General features: G+C 58.9%; 12 protein-coding genes across 12 annotated transcripts; 10 read left to right on the forward strand and 2 right to left on the reverse strand.

Moving 5' to 3' along the window:
- Positions 1-48: 48 nt before the first annotated feature.
- SCHCODRAFT_02726781 (uncharacterized protein) lies at positions 49-4,118 on the forward strand (the record flags this gene model as incomplete). The annotated part of the gene is made up of 5 exons (XM_050347107.1): positions 49-209; positions 261-1,496; positions 1,557-1,797; positions 1,858-2,347; positions 2,423-4,118. The coding sequence occupies 5 exons, from the start codon at positions 49-51 to the stop codon at positions 4,045-4,047; spliced, it is 3,753 nt and encodes a 1,250-aa protein (XP_050200967.1). The 3' UTR covers positions 4,048-4,118.
- Positions 4,119-4,138: 20 nt separating this feature from the next.
- On the reverse strand, positions 4,139-5,141 carry SCHCODRAFT_02726786 (uncharacterized protein). The gene has a single exon (XM_050347108.1). The coding sequence runs from the start codon at positions 4,936-4,938 to the stop codon at positions 4,378-4,380; it is 561 nt and encodes a 186-aa protein (XP_050200968.1). The 5' UTR covers positions 4,939-5,141; the 3' UTR covers positions 4,139-4,377.
- SCHCODRAFT_02617848 (uncharacterized protein) lies at positions 4,694-5,471 on the forward strand. The gene has a single exon (XM_050344839.1). It carries the CDS (start codon positions 5,193-5,195, stop codon positions 5,376-5,378), a length of 186 nt encoding a protein of 61 aa, XP_050200969.1. The 5' UTR covers positions 4,694-5,192; the 3' UTR covers positions 5,379-5,471.
- Positions 5,472-5,587: 116 nt separating this feature from the next.
- Positions 5,588-5,838, forward strand: SCHCODRAFT_02726788 (uncharacterized protein; the record flags this gene model as incomplete). The annotated part of the gene is made up of 1 exon (XM_003032511.2): positions 5,588-5,838. A coding segment is annotated over one exon (251 nt), but the record flags the coding sequence as incomplete, so codon positions are not given.
- Positions 5,839-7,428: 1,590 nt separating this feature from the next.
- SCHCODRAFT_02454766 (uncharacterized protein) lies at positions 7,429-7,716 on the forward strand (the record flags this gene model as incomplete). The annotated part of the gene is made up of 1 exon (XM_050342571.1): positions 7,429-7,716. A coding segment is annotated over one exon (288 nt), but the record flags the coding sequence as incomplete, so codon positions are not given.
- A 711-nt stretch (positions 7,717-8,427) lies between these two features.
- Positions 8,428-8,712, forward strand: SCHCODRAFT_02461239 (uncharacterized protein; the record flags this gene model as incomplete). The annotated part of the gene is made up of 1 exon (XM_050342618.1): positions 8,428-8,712. A coding segment is annotated over one exon (285 nt), but the record flags the coding sequence as incomplete, so codon positions are not given.
- A 39-nt stretch (positions 8,713-8,751) lies between these two features.
- Positions 8,752-8,976, forward strand: SCHCODRAFT_02477055 (uncharacterized protein; the record flags this gene model as incomplete). The annotated part of the gene is made up of 1 exon (XM_050342751.1): positions 8,752-8,976. A coding segment is annotated over one exon (225 nt), but the record flags the coding sequence as incomplete, so codon positions are not given.
- A 209-nt stretch (positions 8,977-9,185) lies between these two features.
- Positions 9,186-12,068, forward strand: SCHCODRAFT_0234002 (uncharacterized protein; the record flags this gene model as incomplete). Its single annotated transcript, XM_003032512.1, has 1 exon — positions 9,186-12,068. The coding sequence occupies one exon, from the start codon at positions 9,186-9,188 to the stop codon at positions 12,066-12,068; it is 2,883 nt and encodes a 960-aa protein (XP_003032558.1).
- Positions 12,069-14,089: 2,021 nt separating this feature from the next.
- On the forward strand, positions 14,090-14,577 carry SCHCODRAFT_032827 (PIN domain-like protein; the record flags this gene model as incomplete). The annotated part of the gene is made up of 3 exons (XM_003032513.1): positions 14,090-14,242; positions 14,291-14,406; positions 14,457-14,577. Coding segments are annotated over 3 exons (390 nt in total), but the record flags the coding sequence as incomplete, so codon positions are not given.
- Positions 14,578-16,316: 1,739 nt separating this feature from the next.
- SCHCODRAFT_02495082 (uncharacterized protein) lies at positions 16,317-16,982 on the forward strand (the record flags this gene model as incomplete). The annotated part of the gene is made up of 2 exons (XM_003032514.1): positions 16,317-16,538; positions 16,590-16,982. Coding segments are annotated over 2 exons (615 nt in total), but the record flags the coding sequence as incomplete, so codon positions are not given.
- A 68-nt stretch (positions 16,983-17,050) lies between these two features.
- On the forward strand, positions 17,051-17,545 carry SCHCODRAFT_02497311 (uncharacterized protein; the record flags this gene model as incomplete). The annotated part of the gene is made up of 2 exons (XM_003032515.1): positions 17,051-17,188; positions 17,240-17,545. 2 exons carry the CDS (start codon positions 17,051-17,053, stop codon positions 17,543-17,545), a joined length of 444 nt encoding a protein of 147 aa, XP_003032561.1.
- A 145-nt stretch (positions 17,546-17,690) lies between these two features.
- Positions 17,691-20,133, reverse strand: SCHCODRAFT_02598163 (uncharacterized protein; the record flags this gene model as incomplete). Its single annotated transcript, XM_003033140.1, has 8 exons — positions 17,691-18,032; positions 18,080-18,568; positions 18,622-18,780; positions 18,836-19,004; positions 19,062-19,187; positions 19,242-19,640; positions 19,946-20,048; positions 20,094-20,133. 8 exons carry the CDS (start codon positions 20,131-20,133, stop codon positions 17,691-17,693), a joined length of 1,827 nt encoding a protein of 608 aa, XP_003033186.1.
- Between the last annotated feature and the right edge of the window lie 1,035 nt (positions 20,134-21,168).

Consider the following 21,168-nt stretch of genomic DNA (forward strand, 5'->3'; position numbering starts at 1 on the left):
AACATGCCGGACTCTACGCCCGGTTCAGCCGCCGAAGTGGAGCGCGAAATGGAACGCAGCAGCCGTTCCCCCCGCGAGCCTTCACCCACTCGGAGTCAGCTCGGTCGCAGCCGCCTCGAGACTATTCGGGTCATGTACGAGGACGAGATGTCCAACGCCGACGCCCTCCTACCCACCGAGCTCCGTTCCCTGAGGGGGCGAGTTCACAAGTACGCCACCCGGCGAGAGTTGACGATCAGTGACATCGTGGACTGCGGCAGGGCCACAGGAGCCGACGAACCGCGTTACGCCATCAAATACGATCTCACCAAGCCTGTCTTCGACACCGTCGCGAAGATGCAGCTGGTGCTCACCTCTCTCGCCGCGTACCTGCCCAAACGCACCCACACGTACCAGATCGACCCGAAGGACGCCTTCAGCAGGATCCTCTTGCACGCCGCCTCTCTTCAGGAGCTGCAACTTGCTTGGGTAGGCCTAACAGGGCGACTAATGGGCGCCGAACGAGTGTACGAGAAGTACTTTGCAGAAGCGCTAAGAGCGAACGGCGTGAATGACGCGGAGTTACACTCGCAACCGACCACTACTCCGTCGACCGTCTACCGGAAGATAGAAGAGGAAGAGGAGCCCCACCGACGGCTGCGGCTAGCCCTAGGGGGGCTACCCAACGCCCGGGCTGAAGCGGATGGGCCCCGTGCAGGAAGAGCAGTCGAGCAATTCCTGGACGCAGACGTCCGGGAAATGACTCGAGTGCCGACGCCCATCGCACGGGCCTTTCCCCCCAGGGAAGCGGAGCCGAATCCGGCTCTCGTCTACTACGACGAGCTCGATCGACGACGCGCGATTCCGCCAAAGACCACCTACAAGAATCCGTTGGGGTACTCGCCAGGGGAGTTGCCAAGGGAGCGCACCGAATCATGGAGGCGAGGCATTGAGCAGACCCCGCCTACGCCTCCGCAACCGCCGCCTCAGCCTCCAGCGCCTCCTCCTAAGCCCCCTTCGGCGAGAGGAGGCCATCCGTCACACTCGTCCTCCTCCTCCTCTAGCTCGTCCAGTCGCGCGCCATCTGATCCGTCGTCCTCGTCATCGAGCTCGACATCCAGCCCCTCCTCGAGGTCTTCCGAGCGCCGACACCGACGACGCAGAGGGCGGCTATCGACGTTTCAAGAGATGCACCTGCAACCGATCGAGGAAGAAGATCCCCCTCCGGATCCTTCGGATGACTTCTCGGACGCAGGGAGCCGGCAAAGGAGGAAGAAGCGCGCTAAGGACAAAGGAGATAAGAAGAAGAAGGACGGAGGAGGAGGAGGGAGCGACCCTCCCGGGGATGGGACGGGCCCTGCTAACGCAACGAGAGCGCCCGTGCCCGGCATCAACCCCGTCATCAAGCCCGAGAGCTTACCCTCCTGGGACGGAAACCGGAACACGGCGATGGTGTACTTCTGGAACGTCGTCGAGCTCGCGCGACAGGGAGGAAGGATGCCTCAGGCATTGGGTGAGTGGTTGTGGTCGCGCTTGGTCCCTAACTCTCCGGTACAGCGCTGGTACATGACCTTGAGCGAGTCACGCAAGGACTACATGCGAGAAGGTCACAGCAACTACATCTCGTCTATACGCCGGCACTATCTGGGGCCAGCTTGGATGAGCGCGCTCTCCTCCGAGTTCCGTATGCAACACTTCCGCGACCCAAAGAACCCGAGAGAGTCGCCTCAGGACTTCATCCACCGAAGGATCATGTACTGCCGATCGTTAGGCTACTCGACGGAGGATTCGCGGCAGGAAGCCAAGTTGATCATGGACGTCGCCCCAAAGGGCTGGAAGCTCATGCTGAACTTCACCTCAGTCAGGAGCACCGACGAGCTTCAGGCGCGCGTCATCGAACACTCCGAGGACCTGGTGCTGGCGTACGTGCGCGACAAGAGGCTGGAGAACACCGCCGAGAGGCCGCAGACGCGCGCCTCCTGGCGTACCTCCGCGGGAGCCGTCAAGACCACACCGCAAGCTTACGATGTGGAGGTGGAGGAGATGGAAGGCGAGGAACTGCCCGTCTCGGGAGAGGGCGCGGAGCCGGAGGGATTGGATCGCGATTTGTTCGCCGTCGCCTACGCGGTAGCGGCCAAGAGAGCGGCGGCCAACACATCGTACCCCTTCCCGGCTAGGAACGACGTCCACTCCAAAGGCAAGAAGCCTCCTCCAGGACCTTGCTTCGCCTGCGGCAGCCCTCACCACTGGAACAAAGACTGTCCGCACTGGGACGAGTTCGAGAAGCGGCGTAGGGAAGCCGGAATGTTAGTAGAATCCGCCGCCGACTTGGCCTACGACACCGCGTACGTCCTCGCAGTGGAGCAGGGTTTTGACCGGGCGTCCCGAACGCTCGCGAGCAGCGAGCGGGGAGGGAGTAAGACCCAGGGGAAAGCCGAAGGAGGTGGTCCCGAGGCGACGAAGGAGGAGGTGCTATTGTTGGAGGTCTCGCCATTTGTATCAAGGGTAGAGGAAATTGCAGATGATTATTGGCATAGAGGGGAATGTCTTCCAGTCGACTCTGTTTACAGTCTGGAGGCTGTGTATGAAGAGGGCGAGGGCGTTGACGGACTGGAGGGACGGGGAGTGCGAGAGGAGATCAACCTCGTGCTCACGGAGGAGGAGCCTCGCCTCGACGAGGCGCTGGCCGCCCTCAAGCCGTATGACCCCGGCAAGATTCGACTGGTACCGAGGAGGGGGGCTTTGAGGTTGCCGGACGGAAACACGTCCGTTCTGAGCGTGAGGGGCCGAGTCAGCTCCTCGCTCGACATCGAAATCGACTTGAGGATCGACTCTTGCGCCAGCGTCACGCTGGTCTCTCTGGGTCACTACCGCCGGCTGATAAGTCCGCCCCCGATCCGTACGGACGAGGGCTCGCGCTTGATGCAGCTTACGAAGAGGGACGCACCAGTCCGGGGGAAGGTGCGGCTGTCGTTCCAGATTTTCTGCGACGATGGCACGACACTCGAGATGGAATGCGAGGTGCAAATTGTTGAAGGCATGACCGTACCCGTCCTCCTAGGGGAGGACTTTCAGCAGGCCTACGAGCTGTCCGTACGACGAGCCCTGGAATCCGACGGAACTAGCTCGACGACCATCGAGTTCGGCGGGGCGCCCGAGCATCCTATTTCGGCCACCCCGGTGCGACGCAGCCCAGATTACGACCGGGTCGCTAAATCGTTCATTGGGGAGATGCCTGCCGAGAAGATAGCGCGAGGAAGTTTCGAGTCGCGCGCTAAGCAGAAGCTGAGGGAGAGGAAGAAAAAGGCTGACCTAATGGACTCCCTCATCCTCGCCGCTAAGGAGACGCGACTACCGCCACACACGTGCGTCAAAGTCGAAGTACTTGGTCCCTTCAAATCTCCCGGGGAGTGGGTGGTAGAGAAGATCTTGCTCTCGTCCGACGACGATCGTTTCTTAGCGGTCCCTAATACGCTCATCTCATCAGCCGCTCCCTTCGTGCCGCTAGCCAACCCTTCCGACTCTCCGCGCATCATTCGAAAGGGAGAAGTCCTCGGACGCGTAGTACCCGCGCAAGAGTATTTCGACAAGCCCAAATCGCAAGAAAATCTCGACAAGATGCGGAAGCACGCGAACTTGATGGAGGAACTGTGCCGAGCCAGAATGACAAGTCCGGGAACGACGGGCAAGGCTCAAGCACGCGCCCCGGACAAGGCTTGGAGGATGCCTCACCCCCAGAACTACGGAGCGTGGGCGGCAGGACAAGAGCCCGCCCGTAGCCGCTTCCACATGCCGGACGAGCAGGCGTATAGCAGCTGGGTGGAACCGCTGAAGAAGCCACCGGACGACTCGAAGGAGGAAGCGGAGGACGAATACTGTCAGGGGATATCCACGCCACCCACAAGCGCCCACAAGCGTGATGTGGACTCAACTGGTTTGGTCTTGTTTGGTTGTGGACTGATGGTGTTTGCATGTGTTGACGCCCCCCATCAGTCATTACCTATGACTCATTCCTGGTGTGTTTCCCTTATATCTCCTACTTCCCTTCTCCTCCTCTCCCTCTGGTGACCTCCCCCTTTCCCTTTCTCTTATTTATTCCTTCCCCCTTCCTGGACATTGCCAGTACTCTACCTGTCTCCCACCACCACTACTGTATGGCGCCTTATCGCACCATCATCGCTCACCGATCTTGTGACCTGATGACTGTAGTAGTTATCTCCTATCCCCTTGATTACTATAGCTACAGTATATATACAGGCAGTGGGCATCAGGAGATCCTTTGGGTTTGATCTCCTTGGTTCCCCGCTCGCCTAGGTGTGTTGGTACTTACTGGTTACTGTTCCCTGCTAATATACCTTGGTTCCCCGCTCGCCTAGCTCGCGCCCCTACGCCTGGCTCTTAGTTAACCTCTGGGAGTTCTCTAATCCAGAAACGCTCGTCGTTGGCTACGGTGGGCGTCGCCCATCGATGATCGCCCCATCCCCTCCTTGCCGCCTTGGGCCTTCCACACCCTCGGCTGCCTCCGCCGCCTCCTAGCGGGCCCGCCTCCCTTGGCTTGGGTTGCATCCTCAGGCTTGGTCTACGCCCGCGCCTCTGCAGCGGTTGTGGTGCTAGTACTCCGGGGAACGGCCCTCCCTGTACGCCGTGGCACCCCTCGCCTCCCGCTCTGGTGTGTTTCCCCTTCGTCCCCCGGTGTGGTCTAGTTGGTCGTCCGCCCTGGCAGCAGTGGGAAGTGTACCTTCGGGAGTACCACCCCTCGTCAGGCCTTCCGCTCCCATCGGTCCGTTGCGGGCTCACCTCCCCTCGCCTCGCTGGCCACTCGTCCTGGTCGCAACCCCCTTCCCTGACCGATGCCGTCATCCATCGTGTCGTCCCTTCCCCCACTGGCTTGGAGCTCATGCTCGCCGTGGTACGTCTGGTCTCAGCGCTGCTCCTTGCGCTTCCTCCGGCGTAGGGCATCTCTCGACGCCCTCCCCAGTGCACCTTCTCCCACCTCGTCGATCAAGGCTACCCCCCTCGATCCTGACGTTGCACCGCACCCCCTCCCACTTCCGATCGGTGTCGCCCTCCATCGATCACCGCCACCGGTCGCGTCTCTGGCCGACACGCCTCCCCCACTCTCCTAGTGACGCCGTCCCCTCGTCACTACCCTCCACCTCGTGTAGACGCTGACAGCGCTGCCTACCGGGCACCCTACTCGTGGGCGCCCCCTCATGTATGGCTCACGCATGGGTCCACTGTGTAGTGGTGTTCAGTACGCTTGCCCTTCTCTCTCTACCGAGCTACGCCCTACCCTACTCCCTCTTCTATCGTCGGTCACGACCCGCCATCACTGTCGATCCTCTCCCTCGTCCACCGTGACGCTCTTCACCCTTCTAGGACGTCACGCCTCCCTCTAGGTGGTGTGGCTGTCCGGGGACCATGGCTGCCTAGACGTTAGCCTCGTCTCTGCTACCATCTCCACTCGGCCACTTCCGGCTGGTCCCCTTACAAATACGGCCCCAAGACAGCCGCCCTGCCGGAGGCTGAGCCCATCTCCAGCGAGCAATTCCGGAAAATCCTCGACGTGGGCGCACTACCGGACGAGATGAAGGAGCGAGCGTGGAGGATGTTGGAAAAGAGGATCAAGGCGTTTGGGCTGGACGGCAGGCTAGGGAACTATCCCGCGAAGGCGACGATCCGCACCCGAGAAGGTCAGACTCCGATCGCAGAGCCGATGCAAGGAGCCTCTCCTGCCAAGAAGGAGGTAATGGACCAACAGATAGACGCCTGGTTCGCGCAGGGAGTTATCGAGCCCTCTATCAGTCCCTGGAGCGCTCCAGTGGTGATCGCCCTACCCGCAACGGGAAGGCTCGCTTCTGCGTGGACTACCGCAGACTGAACGCGGTCACTATTCCTGACGAATTCCCCATCCCGCGGCAATCGGAGATCCTAGCTTCGCTCTCGGGAGCGCAAGTCCTGTCCTCACTAGACGCCCTCTCCGGCTTCACGCAGTTGGAATTGGATCCTAAGGACGTCGAGAAGACCGCGTTCCGGACTCATCGCGGGCTATTTCAGTTCAAGAGAATGCCCTTCGGTTTACGGAACGGACCCTCGATATTCCAGAGGGTGATGCAGTCGGTACTAGCGCCATACCTTTGGCTTTTTGCGCTGGTGTATATAGACGACATCGTCGTCTACTCCAAGTCGTTCGAAGAACACCTGGAGCATCTGGATAAGGTGCTGGGCGCGATCGAGAACGCCGGGATCACCCTGTCGCCCTCGAAATGTCACCTCTTCTACGATTCCATCATCCTACTCGGTCATCGCGTCTCTCGACTGGGGCTGTCGACGCACCTGGAGAAGGTCAAGGCGGTGCTGAAGCTAGCGCGCCCGACGAAGGTAGCGGAGCTGCGAGCCTTCCTCGGTATGACGGTGTACTTCAGTGCCTTCATACCCTACTACGCCGACATCTGCACCCCCTTACACCGCCTACTACGGAAGGACGTGCCGTGGGAGTGGGGACCCGAGGAAGAGTACGCATTTTTGCAGGCCAAGACCGCTCTGCAGCGCGCGCCAGTGCTGGGGCACCCGCAAGAAGGACTGCCTTATCGACTTTATACGGACGCGTCCGACTACGCGCTCGGATGCGCGCTACAGCAAGTTCAGGCCATCAAGATCAGAGACCTTGCGGGCACTAAGCTCTACGACAAACTACGGGAAGCGCATCAAGCGGGAAGACCGCCCCCTCGGCTGGTGACCAAGCTCTCGGACAAATGCAACGACACGCGCGTAGCAAAGGAGTGGGCCGCGACCTTCGAGGAGACAGAAGTCTACGTAGAGCGCGTGATCGCGTACTGGTCGCGTTCATTCAGAGGGGCCGAGGCGAGGTACAGCACGACAGAGAGAGAAGCTTTAGCGGCAAAAGAAGGGCTGGTAAAATTTCAACCTTACATCGAGGGAGAGAAGATACTACTCGTGACAGATCATAGCGCGCTGCAGTGGGCACGCACATACGAGAACAGTAACCGCAGACTGGCGAATTGGGGGGCCATCTACTCCGCGTACGCCCCAGGGTTGGAGATCATACACCGACCTGGACGCGTGCACTCCAACGTCGACCCGCTGAGTCGAATTCCCCGAGCGCCACCGCCGCACACGTCACCAGCAAGGATGGAAGGCCCGGCTTTGTCGACCGACGAGGCCGCTGCGCAGCTAAGGGAGGAAGCAGCTTTGAGAGCGCCAGCCGCTCGGGTCTTCGAGACCGCGCACCTCGCCAACTGCCTCGAGGACCTCCCAAGCGCGTATGCCGCAACTACGCGAGCCGCCGCGCGTCGCCTTGCACGCGGGGGGGCCGGGGAGTCGGGAAAGGAAGTAGAGCAAAAGCAGGAAGAGCGAGGGGAGCACGAGCCGGCGGAGAGCACAAGAGACGACGACTCGGACGAAGAAGAGTTTACCCCAGGCGACGGATACGAAGGAGTATTCACCAAACAGCCAGCGATCCTACTGCGCATGGAACCCGAGGAAGCCAAAGAATTCGTCGACGCGTACCTTCAGGAGCCGTATTGGGAGAAGAGATGGAAGAGCGCTAATTCCGAGTCGACAACGTTCACGCCAGGGCGACGCTTCCACAAGACGGAGGACGGCCTTCTCTTTTTCCTGGACGCCGATTTCCTGCCGCGCCTCTGCGTGCCCGACAAACTCGTTCCGCGCATCCTGCGAGCCGCGCACGAAGAGCCCATGGAATGCGCGCATGGCGCAGCGGCCAAGGTCTGGGCTAAGCTGCACCCTAAGTTCCATTGGCGACGCATGCGCCGGACCATCGACGCCTTCTGCAAATCCTGCGATGTCTGCCAGAAGGTTAAGTTCGACAACTTCAGGAAGTATGGCACGCTGATACCCAATCCGATACCACCGCACCCGTACGACTCGGTGTCCATGGACTTCATCACCGGCTTGCCAGAGTCGCATGGTTTCACAGGCATATACGTGGTAGTGGACCGGTTCACGAAGCACGCGCAATTCTTGCCGATACCCGCCAAACTCGACGCGCAAGCCGCCGCCGAGGTCTTCGTGCGGAATGTAGCGACGCGATACGGCCTCCCCTCGAGCATCATAGCCGACAGAGACCCACGCTGGATCTCAGATTTCTGGAAGGAAATGGCCAAACTCCTGAGGACGCGGATGATGCTCTCGTCAGCGCATCACCCCCAACACGACGGGCAGACGGAGGTACTCAACCGGACGCTCGAGACGATGCTCAGGGCGTACGTGGCGAGCGACACGAGCAAATGGGCGTCGCTACTGCACCTTCTCGAGTTCGCCTACAACGCGGCGGAACACAAGAGCACGGGGGAGGCGCCATTCAAGCTGTTGCTAGGACGCATTCCCCGGTCCCCTCTAGACGCGGTCTACGAGGGAAGGCTGAGCGCGACCGAGCCACCGACCGACAAGGACCTGGAAGAGTACTTAGAGCAGCTCGACCTCGCGCGGCAAGCAGCAAGGGACGCGATCGCACTAGCGCAGGAAGAGCAAGCGAAAGCTTATAACCGAGGAAGGAAGCCCGCACCAGTGTTCGCCGAAGGAGAGCGGGTGCTTGTCAACCCGCACTCGCTCGAATGGGTGGAGTCGAAGGGGAAGCCCAAGCTCAAGCAGCGGTGGATCGGCCCGTTCGAAGTCGCGCAAAGAATCAGCCCTAACACGTACCGCTTGCATATGAACGACAAGTATCCAGGCTTCCCCGTCTTCAACATACAACACCTCAAGCGCTACCGCGAGAACCCGCTGCCCAAGGACGAGCCAAGGGCCACACTGCCGGAGACGCGAGGCGAAGAGATGGCCAGCGAAGAGTACGAGGTCGAGAAGATCGTGGAGCACAAATGGGATAAGAAGAAGAGGAAACGGGTCTACAAGGTGCGCTGGGTGGGGTACGGCCCCTTCTACGATACGTGGCAGACGGAGAAGGACCTCAAGAACGCGGACGAGGTGTTGAGGAAGTATCAGAGGCGGTATAATCTACGATAGCTTAGAAGAGCATAGCTCGGATAATGCTGGCCAGGCCGGAGGGCGGCCACGCGCGTGGACACGCGCGCGCCGCGATGTATCATACGCGACTTTTTCCGATTTTCTCCTGTTCCTCTTCCACCACTCGAAAGGAGCGTAGTCAAATTTGGCTGCCCTCCCTAGAGTCCCGCTCCTCATCGAATTCGGCGTTCAGCGGGTGCAACATGACTTTCTACTTCTTTCTCGCTCTAGGCGTTGACGCCCCGCCTCTCCAAATCCACCACTTCGAGCACGGCGACACGTGGGTCGCCATCGGAGGCAGCTACGAGGATCTCCTCAAGAGCCCGCGCCTGGAACGCCTCCGCCACCCCGCGGAGCGCGAGGACGGCCCGGGACCACGCTGGATTGTCATTCCTTTCCTCTGGCGACCCTACGGACCCTCCACTATCCTCTCCGATCGCGACCCCGTGGCGCCGCTCCTCTGGAAGCCTGACTTTCTGGACCTCCAGACGAACCGCGAAGGCAGCCGAATCTCAGAGGACAAAGCTCGGCAAATGAGGACAGCTGCACGCGCATTCATCCAGATAGCGGAGCAGCTACGCAACTCCGCTCCCCCGGCCTTCTTCCTGCGCGACAGCACGAGGATCAAGCCCGTCGACGTCGACTTTTGGGGCATCGGGGACCGCGGCAGGGCAGACGCGGTGATCAACGACACGCGCAAGTTTACCACCGCAGCTATGGACAACGTATCCTTTGTCGCTTGGTTCACGCTCAACTTTCGCGGATGGGAGGAGGCCCTGTCATCCGAGCAGCGGAAGATCGTGCGGGACTGTCGATTCGAGGAGCGTCCTAAGAAGGGATGCCTGATCAACCTTCTGGTCGACTACCCTGTCGCCAACTTCGAGTCGTGGATCAAGCACAAGGTTCCTATCTACTACATCTTCACGGAGGCAATGTATCACCTCGACCGCTTCGTACGCGTACGTCCCGACATCATCCAGGATTACTGGGAGCGCCGGCAATGTCAGAACGCGGAGGAGGATATTAAGGACTTCTATCGCTTGGTGGAGCCCGCCACCATCGAGTACGACGACTTCTTCCAGCAACGCCTGCTGAGACGGACCTTGGTCGACACCCCGCGCATCACGTATCACCCGCAAGCGACGTACTCGGTACAGATCTGCCAAGGATACAGACCGTACATCACCCGCAACGCGACTCTCATCAAGCTGCTCCTCGAAAGGTACGAGGCGATGGTTCGGCCAGAGACGCCCAACAAGGTCAGGCTGGCGCGCTGGGCGGCGCGCGAGCCGTATCGAGGGCCAGAGGACGAGAGGGAGTACACGATGGACCCCGGCACGACTGGTCTTCCCGACCATCTCCCCTTTCCCGGCAAATCCTTCGATCGCGAGTCGCAGTGGGTCGAGAACGACTATCTCGCCCTGCGAGAGCTGTTCAAGCTCTCCTTCGCGCCCAAGCCGGGCGAAGTCTACGACCTCGAAGGCGGCAGGTCGTCCTTCCCATTGGAAGAAGGGGGCGGCTTGAGGGAGTTCGAGAAGGAGCTGGTCGCCCGAGCCATCTACGAAGGGAAGAAGCGCCCCGAAGACTACCGGGAGTTCCACGACTGGGAGGTCGGATGGGAAGGTCAGGTCGACTGGGTACTGTCCATCACGAAGACCGCGTCGACAGTCTCGGAGGACACGGAGATGGGCGACCCCCGTCCTCTCGAGGAAGGAGAGCTGTCGGATCGCAGCGACGGCTCCAGCGAGGGGACGGACGAGTTCTCGACGGCCCCGGCGGGCAGACTGTCGCTAAGCCAGCGCATCACCGACCCGACCACGGGTGAGCCAGTCGCGCCGGTAGGGCTGGAAGCTCAGCTCTCGTCCCCGAGCAGCACGGATTGGAGACGGGGGAGGCAGACGCGCTGGGATGAGGAGAGCTCGGATGAGGAAGGAACCCCCGCGAGCAGCGTTGCGTCTTCAGGGCGCGTATGGCGCGCAGAAAGGCGGAGCGCATCACCAGTGCGCGCGCCGCGCCTGGCCGACCCGGGGCGAACCTCCAGCAAGGTGTACAGCGAGGGACACGTACGCTGGAAGGAGGTCGAGAAGGAGTTCTGGGTGCAGCTGGACGAGTTGGCGCATCGCATGACAGCGGCGCGAGGACCTTACGTGCGCGACGATCTCCGGCGCCCAAGGATCGAATGGGACGACGACTTCGTGGCCCGCGGACTCCTCCACGTACACAGCTGGGAAGATCGTATTCGGCTGCTTCTTTACGCCATCTATCATCGGTCTCTGCGTTCGCCCATCCACATGCTTGACTTCGTCGTGGAGAAGGGAATGAAGATCTCCTTCCTCGTGCCCCGCGACCCGATACCGACATTGGCGCAGATCGGCACGCGCAACCCCCCTTCGTCGACACTGTTCGCCCCGCTGACGGGAAGGACGCCGATTGAGGTCTTTCGCCTTTGGGAGAGCCAGCTCGAAGGTCCAGCCTTGGCCAAGTCGCACTTCGCCGCCTTCCTAGCCGAAGGAGGGACGGTCGCGTACGTCGTCCGACATTACGCCAGGGAGTACCTCAACTACGCGGGGTCGGGGGTCAGCCCGGAGAGTCGCGCCTACACGCTCAACAGCTTCCCGCTCCCAGCCGGCAAATTCGGTGGCAACTACTTCGTGGTACGCGACGTGGCAGAAGACACGGAGCTCGCGGCCATCGGAGGCCAAGTCGCCAATCCGCGCGAGGAGATGAACCCCTACTATGTCCTCCCGCCTACGGAAACGTTCGACGCCAAGGAGTGGGACATTGGGACAGGGGAGTGGGGCGACGCCGAGGAGGCTTACCTCAACGAGGTCCTACATCGCTGGAAGACGGGGAAGGAGACCAAGCTAAGGACCGCAACGCAATGGGCCAAGCACGCCGGCATGTGGGCGCACGCGTACAAGCAGCGTCGCCCCGAGGAGGCGAAACGGGCGCGCGTCCCGATGGGCAGCGAGTGCGAGGAGTGGTGCAAGAAGCTGGAGGAGGCCTTCGGCATCTCGCTCGAGTTCCGCAAGGTCGCCGACTTGGTCAAGCCGCTCAAGGCGAAGAACTTGCGCCAGTTCCGTTGAGACCAACGTCGCGCGCGAAGAGTGGGGAGCTTTGTGAGGGATCCGGGACACGGGGGACTCTTCCCCCACGACGCGGTACTGAGCAGTCACTTTTACGCTACTTACCCTTTTCTTTTTGTTACGGACTCACGATGACTTGCACGTACATAGGCGCCTACAGCGCCTTAGATAATCTTACATACGCACGTGGCTGAGGGCGGCGCGACGCGACCGCCTTATGAAATATACGACACCTTTCTACTCGCAAACCCTCACCAGCCCTACTCGACGTCGCGGACGCATCGAGCAGGGGCCCGGAGGTTGCACCAAGGTCACCCGCTCTGAAGCGTAGCCGTGAATTCACGGCTACTTGAGGACAGCCCGCCTCGAATTCGAGGCGCACTTGACTCCTTCTCTGCGGAGAACCACTTCGCGGCGCACCTCCCGCTCACGAGCATCCCCACGCGGTCGGCAGCCACCGCACTCAGGCGGAGTCCCTCGCCACGTCGTCAGCCCGGGAACAGGTATCGGGCTTGCAGGCTCTACCAGCGCAGCCGCAATCCACTTCATCGGGCCCGGCGGACGTGCGCGACCTGGTGCCGGACGAGTTTTGAGCAGGTGTGTGCTGTCATACTCGGAAGTATAAGAAGATGCTCACACGTACCAGTAGCACGCAACCTCAAACAAGGCCGGCTGGCCCAAAGGCACCTTGCATACTGCACACCAAGGGCGACAACTCACAAAAGCGGGAAAACCTCCCCTCCGACCTCACCTCGTCCTATCCCTCCAGGAGCTGTGCACAGAGGAGTCGTCCCTCGCGAACACGATGCGCAAGTCTGCTCAGTCTCGCTCGATGTCTTTGAGATGTCCCTCCCGCCCCAGTGCTACGCCATCCTGCTGGTCTCTGCACTCGCGATCAACCTCTTCCCGCCCTTACTCAACGGCGTCGTGCTTGGCGTCGGCAACATGTCCGTGCAGATCGTCAGCTTCAAGCAGTTTGGCTGGTTCGCACCGGGCTCTATAGTGACGAATGCGGAGCTCAGGACACGGAACTCGCCTTTACGTTGGTACCGTTCGATGAGAACGCGCTTACCAGCCGGCCTCGACCCTGCTCGTGGTCCGCAATCGAAGTGTTGCACCGCTCGTGTGTTTCCCGCTACACAAGGCTCTTCAGAACACCAACAATCCGTCTCCACTTTCATGATCGTGTCAATGAATACGTGCGGCAACACATACTCGAACAAGTTCTGGTCCGTCGTCCTGCAGGGCCTGTTCAACCTTCGCGAGATCAACCAGATGGGTTGCGAGATGTGCATGCGTGGGAGCTCGTCGTCGACGGCGAAATCCTACAGTGGTTCGAGCCCAGCGGGAGCCCGATCTCTCGCGCGAGCTCACCTGCCATGCCGGAGACGCTGTGCCCTTTCTCGTGCTGGTCCTTGCAGAACCGTCGTGTGCAGCGACGAGCCCATCAGCCTCAGCTCCCGACACAACAAGCCTGAGTGTATTGTTTCATGTACCTCTCCGTCAAGATGCCTTTGTGTACAATACGAGTAGAAATAAATATACGACGAGCCCCGGAGTAGATACTCGCCACAAACCTAAGTGGCAGTGCTAGACCGATGCGATTGTGTCGTGTCTAGCATACCCCTATTGTACCTTGACCCGTATCATCATGGGTATCAACGGACTTTGGGAGGTACGTTCTCGTCTAATCATCCACCCTGACCATGGACTAATCAAGCCCCCTAGGCAGTCGCTTCGCTGCGTGAAGTAACAACACTCACACGCTTTTGCCTCAATGAGGCCCGGGCTCTCGGATGAGAGCCTGTCGTAGGCATTGACATAAGGTATACCTTACTCCGCGTTGGCTACTCGCTCCTTACCCTTCATCTAGTCCCTATTATTACGCATATACACAGGGTGTACAGGCGCACACCCCGTTTCGCTCGGGTCGGGCATATTACAACACGCAGGGGCGCTTCGTCCCTAACGGTGAGCTATTGCCTGCAGGGGAGCTTATCAGCCTCCACAAGCTCTTTCGACGGCTTCTGGGCCTTCGAGCGCAAGTTGTCCTGGTGTTCGATGGACCAGACAAGCCGGGTGCAAAACGGCTAGTGCGTGTCAGCCAGCGGCTGCACTGGATGGTGGCTCCAACCATCTGCCTTGCTGAGGCCTTCAACTTCACCTGCCATCAGGTATGCTCCATCATCTGTCTTGTATAAGCGTGACTGACACAGTTGCAGGCTCCAGGTGACGCAGAAGCCGAGCTTGCTTACCTTGCGAGCGAGGGTCTGGTAGACGCTGTCCTGACCGCTGATAGTGATACCTTACTCTTCGGTGCAAAGATACTGCTACGAAGGTTTGCGTAATAGTATTTTCCAGGTTTTCTGTGCTCACCCGCACCTCTAGCTCGCAAAATAAGAAGAAGCCCGATGAAATTGAAGTCTATCGCCAGGCTGAACTCACCGCAGCCGGGCTTTCACGTGGTGGCCTGCTCTTGTTTGCGTTGGCTTGCGGCGGAGATTATGATACAGTCGTGAGTCTGTTTTGCACGCCATTACCTACGATGTGCTCACAGGAGACAGGGTCTTCCGGGATGTGGACGTGTATTAGGCGAGCAACTTGCTCGTGCTGGTCTCGGCGACAGCCTTCTCGCTATAGCGACTGCAGCCATTCAGGAGAAGACCATCACCGCCAACGAGTTTGGCCAACAGTTATGTGCGTGGCGCGATCAGCTGTGCCACGAACTAACCACCAATAGTCATGGGTATTTTGGGCGGCGCTATCTAGAAGTCGCGAAGGTGCTCAGTGGGCGAGCACGCGGGTTTCCGGACATAGTCCTCATGCGTCGCTACATCTGCCCTGTGTCCTCGCACGACACCGGCGGTGCCATTTTAATTGCCAATCAGCTCTTTGACTTTCCTGGACTAGTATCCCGTACTCAGCAGCTCTTCTCTCCCCGTGATCCCCTCGTTGGTCGTCAGGGCGAAGGCCTGCGCCAGACGTATGCTGCCATCGCCCGGGTCTTTGACAATGGTCTATGGACAGCACTTTTTGTCCGCGACCTTCGATATGTACGTCTTCTACTCTGTTTCTAACATCCTGCTCATACGGTCATTCAGAACGAACACACTCTTCCCCGGACTGCCTTTGAGTCCGTTTTCGGTCTTCGACAGAATCAAGCGCTGGGTCAGCGGCTATGCCGCGTTCAGTGCAATCAAGTCGCGCTCCACCGCCTCCTTCAAGAAACACTCTTTGCTGAGGCCAAGATCTGGGTTGACGTCGCTTTTGAGGATGTCTTCCCAGCAATGTCACTCCAACTCCCTCGTGCATACCTCACCGTACCCGAGGACGTCATCGAACTGGCATATCCGGGGGTAATTGCTTGGTTCGTAGAATCAGGGGACGGTGTCCTGGCATTTGAGGAGTAGGTGAGTACAGGCCTAATGACGTACCCGCCTCGCCTGATCTGATACTTCGAGGCAGTCTTCGTGCTTGTTCATCTGCAGGGGTGGGTGTTGGGGTGCGACAAGCGTGTGTATGTCTTGCATCTCTGCTCCGTAGATTGGCTGTGTAATTTAGACAATTCAGTCATGTCTCGCTCGGAAACCCGCTACCCGCCTGAATCCTGCACTGGCCTGTCGGGGCATACAAGTATGAGCTCTCGAAGTCAACGAGCCATTCCTCACCTCCCCCACATCCTGGGCCTGTTCAGCCATGCCACCAAAGAACCCCCTTCCTGAATTCCCTGGTCTTCAGGCAGTGCTCTATCCGAAGGATCGCGCTCTCGCAGCGGGAAAGACGGAACTCCAGGACGACATGGAGGGCGAGCGACAAACCTTCCCTGAGAATCAGCAAGGAGTTGTAGATGATGACGACGAAGAAGATGATGGGCCTGACTCGCCTCGCCACGCCGGCGAAGACGATGATATGGTTGTAGAATCCATCTACAACAACATCGAAAGTCTTGTTGGCGCTGTCACAGCCGTCGCCAAGGGTATATCGGACCAAACGGAAGCCGAGTATCGACGGTGCAGTATTTACCTCACATTCAAGCGGAACATTTACTGATGGTTGTCGATAGGCTTGCGACGAACTTCGACATATTCCTTCGCGAGAAGGGGCTCATTGCGCAGAATGACACTATATTCAAGAAGCGCCCGCATCGAAATGCCCCATACTTCCAAGTTTTATGGCTCATGAACTCGTATGTAGTCTCTCGTGTGCTACGGCTTCGCGTTGGCGCTGACAAATGCACCCCGTCCTATATGTGACCGCCTCAACATCGATGGCACGGTGAAGCCGGCGTCAGAAAATACCCACTCGTGGGGTCAAGCCCAGAAGATGCACGCTTCGGCCACCTATTCATGGGGGCACATCTGCGGCCTGGGCACGCTTCCATGGCACGAAAATGACGCCGGTGAGATGATAGGCAATCCATCTATCTCACCTATAGTCTCGCGCTACATGGTCAGCCTGCGCAAGCGCAAGGTACATCAGTCTGCTCATCTATAAACCTGATTTCTTAAGTTTCGTTCACAGACACGAGCGGGCGAGGTGGCCACCAGCGCGCGTGCTCTTACTGCGGTACGCTCTCATTTCCGCATAGCCCAATTCTCCTTCGTGCTGACAGACCTCGGGCAGGACAATTCGTGGGAGCTATATCACCTCAACATGGACGAGGGAAAGTTCCCCCTGAATGCGGCATACACTGGTCCCACTCGGCGTGGTACGAACGACGAGAAGGAAAATTGGGCTGGGGGCAAGCAGCGTCGCATGCTGAATTGCATTTACATCATTGCATTCCTCTGTCTTTTGCGCTCCGATGAGGTCCTTAACTTACGTGTTGAAGACATCGAGCGCGACAAGTTCGACGACGACAAATGGACTTTGCACCTAAACTTTCGCAAGACTGCGCAGTACGGCAGTGAGTGATTTCATCTCTACATCCTTGAACACATCACTGACGATATGCAGAGGTTCAACCGTTCGTTCTTTGGAGGATGCCCGAGCATCTCGCGCACGTGTGCCCTGTTCGCGCATTGTGCGAATGGCTGCACGTCTCGCAGATCAAGAGCAGATATTTATTTCGCAGATTTTCTCCGGGCGACCGCGTCGTCTCAGAGGGCGACCGTCCCTTGGTGCGTCTGCCTTGAAGCGTACAGCGAACACATCTCTAATCAGTTCATCAGTCGTCCGACGCGTTTTTGGAGATGTTTCGCAACAACCTCCTCGATATTGGCATTGACCCCACACCATACGGCACTCATTCCTTCCGCCGCGGAGGCTGTCAGTTCTATGTCGTCGATCGTTGCTGGAATCTCAGGAAGATTTGCGAGTGGGGTGGATGGAGTCGAGAGTTCTCAAACCTCACTATCGTCAAGTACATCATTAACTGGAACGACGACCCCCTAGACGCACGCGAGGACTTTCTCAATCCAAACAAGAAACTTACCACCAAGTGCTACCAATGTGGCCGTTTGTGTACTTGTTCTTGAGTTGCCTGTACTTCAGAGTCTGTAGCATAGTTATCTTGATTTGTGATTATTCTAAGCAATTATCCTACTCCTCGGCCGTCAATGAGCTACTCAAGAGTGACGATTGTAAGTATACTGAATAGCTGGGGTGTACCATAAGTGCGAACTAAATATTCTCGTCATCCAGATCAGCCTCCAAGACCGCATCGGCATCTCGACCCTGCTGACGGAGAAGCTCGACGTATCGACGAGCGATGCCCGTGTCATTGCGTAAGGTGTGCATGGTATTACCCTTCCAATAGCTGAAAGCGGCGGCGAATGTATCGCCGTCACCGTACTCGGCACGAGCCCTCGCGACGATCGTGCGCGTCGTGTCCTTCCACGCCTTCATGACCTCGTTGGCGATCTGCGTGAAGGTTTGGCGCTTGCGCTGCATGCCTCCGATGATGCTGTACTTCTCCCAGAACTTCTCGGGAGAGTCGAACCTGCGCCATGCCATTGCCACATCCTGTATGGGAGTCAGTCTTGGTTAGTGAAGATAATGAAGTGACATACCCTCCATTTGATGTAGTGGGACTTGTAGTAGGTCCATAGCTCTGGCTTGCGGTGATTGAAGAGCTCGGGCCAGATCGAGAGGGGGATGGGGTGCCCATGGATCGTCAGAGGGGAGTCGCGGCGCCAGTACGAATCGAACGTCCACATGCAGGCGATGCGCTCGACGTCGGAGCCGATTCCACCAGCGGGTGCTTGAACGTCATCATCTGTAAACTCGAGAAGGAGGCCGTTGTTGGTACAGGTGGCGAGAGGGGGCAGATGTAGCGTGCGGCGAGGTGGAGGCGACGACGCGGGGGATTTGGCATTGATAGGAGATGACGTTGAGGCCAGTGCGTGCTCACCACCACTGCGAAGAGGGCCGTTATGTCGTGTCGTGGCAGATACGGCGTCACTCTGGGCCGGGCCATTGAGGGTCGCAGCGGTCATCGTCGGTGGCAATTGGTGTTGCAGGAGACCGTTGAGGACGCCCTGTACGATGTCCTGGGCATTCTGCACACACATCATCAGCGTCATACAAAAGTCAGCTATCATAGTCAACGTACCGGAACTGCAGCAGGGGCAGCTACAGGCGGTGGCACTAATCCTGCCGCGCGGCTATCGCTCTCATCGACGGGCTCCTGCACTACATGCGAAGGGTTGCTCATACGGCGTAGATATTCGATAGGCGGGCGATATGGATTGGCAGCACGGATTCGGGCAGCCTGAAGTAAACACCGTTCAGCTGGAGGGTCGCGTGCTTGAAGCTATGATACTCACCGCAGCTAATAGCCCTTCATCAACCTTCGCAACGCGATGCTGGCCATCCTCGGCATCGTCGCCATCACCGAACATGTTGTGGCGGCGCATCTTCCACGATTTTGCGCGCTTCACCTTTGGCTTACTCACGCGCAAGACCTTGAGGTTTGAGGATATGCTCGGCAGTAACCTGGTGCATGCGGGCAACGTCAGCATGGTATTGAGAGCGATGAGATCTTGTACTTACACGTCCCAGGCGGAGCGGTCGGCACTGAACTCCCGCAACCGCTGCTTGAGAATCTCGCTGTTGCCCGTGATCGGGCGTGTGTATGCTCGCAGCCTTTCCTTCATCTGCTTGACGGTGAGGGCGGAGCTGCAAACGATTTCGTCAGTACACATGAGTAGTGCAACAGGACGGTCAACGCACATGTCAACCGACTCGACCATCAGCTGCCCGTCCTCCTTGAACCTGCCTGGAACCGGGAAGAGAAGGTCCTCAGTTTTGTCGCGCTTGCGTTTTGTGCGTTGGACGGCCATGGTGAGATGTTTGACGAAGCGGTTGAGGATGCGTGAGAGGACGTAGATCGGCAAAGCGAGGGCGCAGCGATGGGTGATGACGAGCAGTGCTGCGAGGAAGGAAGCAAGGACGACGTAGACGAGGAGCTGGCGGTGGAGCTTGTCGTTGGCGGCAGCGTACAAGGCGCAAGGATCAGTGCTATTGGCGGCGGGATCGAGCGCGGCAACAAGTGCGTCGTGAGCGCCTGCCGCGCGGTCCAGGTCGACGCGGTCGCCAATGTGGTGGACGTTCGCGGAAAATGTCGGAAATCTGCGAATTTAAATTGCGGGGCTCCTGTCAGTGCCCATGTTGCAACCCGGCGGTGCCGCCCGCTTGGCGCGGCGACGAGCGAGGGCCTCGCCGCCGCGGGGGCAAAACGAGGCGGGTGAGGGGAGACGGACGGCGGACGCGGCTGGCGCGGCCGGGCGAGCCAAACAGGGCCAACGTGGACGCGCGGTCCCATCCATCCGGGGATCCGGCGGCGGGACAGTCCCAGTGATCGCACGTGGCGCACGTGCGCCCGGACAGTGTATCCGTCGGAAGAAGCAACACTTAGATCGACCCAAGACACGCACCGGTAAGAGCCGAACGCGGGCGACGTAACGTGACGGCCGGCGACCCGGCGCGGAACCAGATCAAGGTCGCGCGCCCCGTCCTCCTCCCCCCACCGTGCCCGCCCTATTGTAGCCTACCACGACATGTTGTATATCGCTGGAATCGCACAGATTGCAGCTTCACAATGCCGTTGTTCTCTAACGCTCATGTCTGCGTTGTCAACATTGAAACACGACTCTTGGCGCGCGTCCGAACAGCAATCGCCACACCTCTAGGCGACTTCCTCTACCGACTTCTGTTAGATTTGCTGATCTGATGGTCGAAGCAGCAGATCCAATAGGCAAGGAACCTCGACAAGCGTACGAGGTTCCTGTATATTCAGCGGGGTTTATATACGTAAACTAAGAGCGATAAGTCCGAAAAGCACAAAATGACCCGTCGCATCGGGCGAGCGGCTGAACTGCAACCTCAACAACTTCCCCGGCTGAGTTGCGTGTCCTGTGAAAGGATAAGCGACTCAGCACCCCGCAGGACACGCAAATTCTGGGCGGGCAGCCTGGGTGATGCGTGTCCTGTGAAGAAATAAGCTGCAGGCCTTCGCAAGACACGCGGGCTAAGAATATTCGCCCGATTCGCGCTAGAGCCTCAATGAGCGAAGTGCCGCGTCGTGAGGTGAGCCAGTAGCTGCTCCTACATTAGTTTGATAGTCTGCTAACGAGCCGCTGCAAGCCAGGCCAAGGAGGGGATCGCCTAGCCGGCGACTTCCCGTCATCCGCAATCCTTGCTCTGCTCTAATGCTCGCTCTTTCTACGCACCGCTGGCGACATTCGAGGCAACAACAGTCACCCACTCCCGCATACACTGCTATACAATCGTGTGAGCTCCAGGGAGGCAGTAATGTTCAGCGAGGGGTTTTTGTTGCACGAAAATGCTCAGGTGCGTGCGCCGCATCGAAGGATGAGTTCAACAAACTGAAGCACATAAGTATTAGGGACTAAGAGGCTGGGGGGTAGTACTCCGAGTATGCGAACGAGGCCGCTGCCGGTGTCAACAAGGATGTTGCTACTGATGGTGGTCAACCGTTCTCTGGGTCCATCACGCAAGTTCGTCAGCTCCGAAGACATCCCGCATTTCGTCAGCTGGTCATATGGGCACCGGTCCTGTAGGAAAAAACGGTGTGATGGATCGCGGGCACAGCGGACATCGTCGCTCTTCCTGTACACCAGAAAAAATCTAGAGGAGC

The sequence above is a fragment of the Schizophyllum commune genome (genome assembly GCF_000143185.2).
Source record: "Schizophyllum commune H4-8 unplaced genomic scaffold SCHCOscaffold_4, whole genome shotgun sequence".
In the NCBI taxonomy this organism is placed as follows: domain Eukaryota; kingdom Fungi; phylum Basidiomycota; class Agaricomycetes; order Agaricales; family Schizophyllaceae; genus Schizophyllum; species Schizophyllum commune.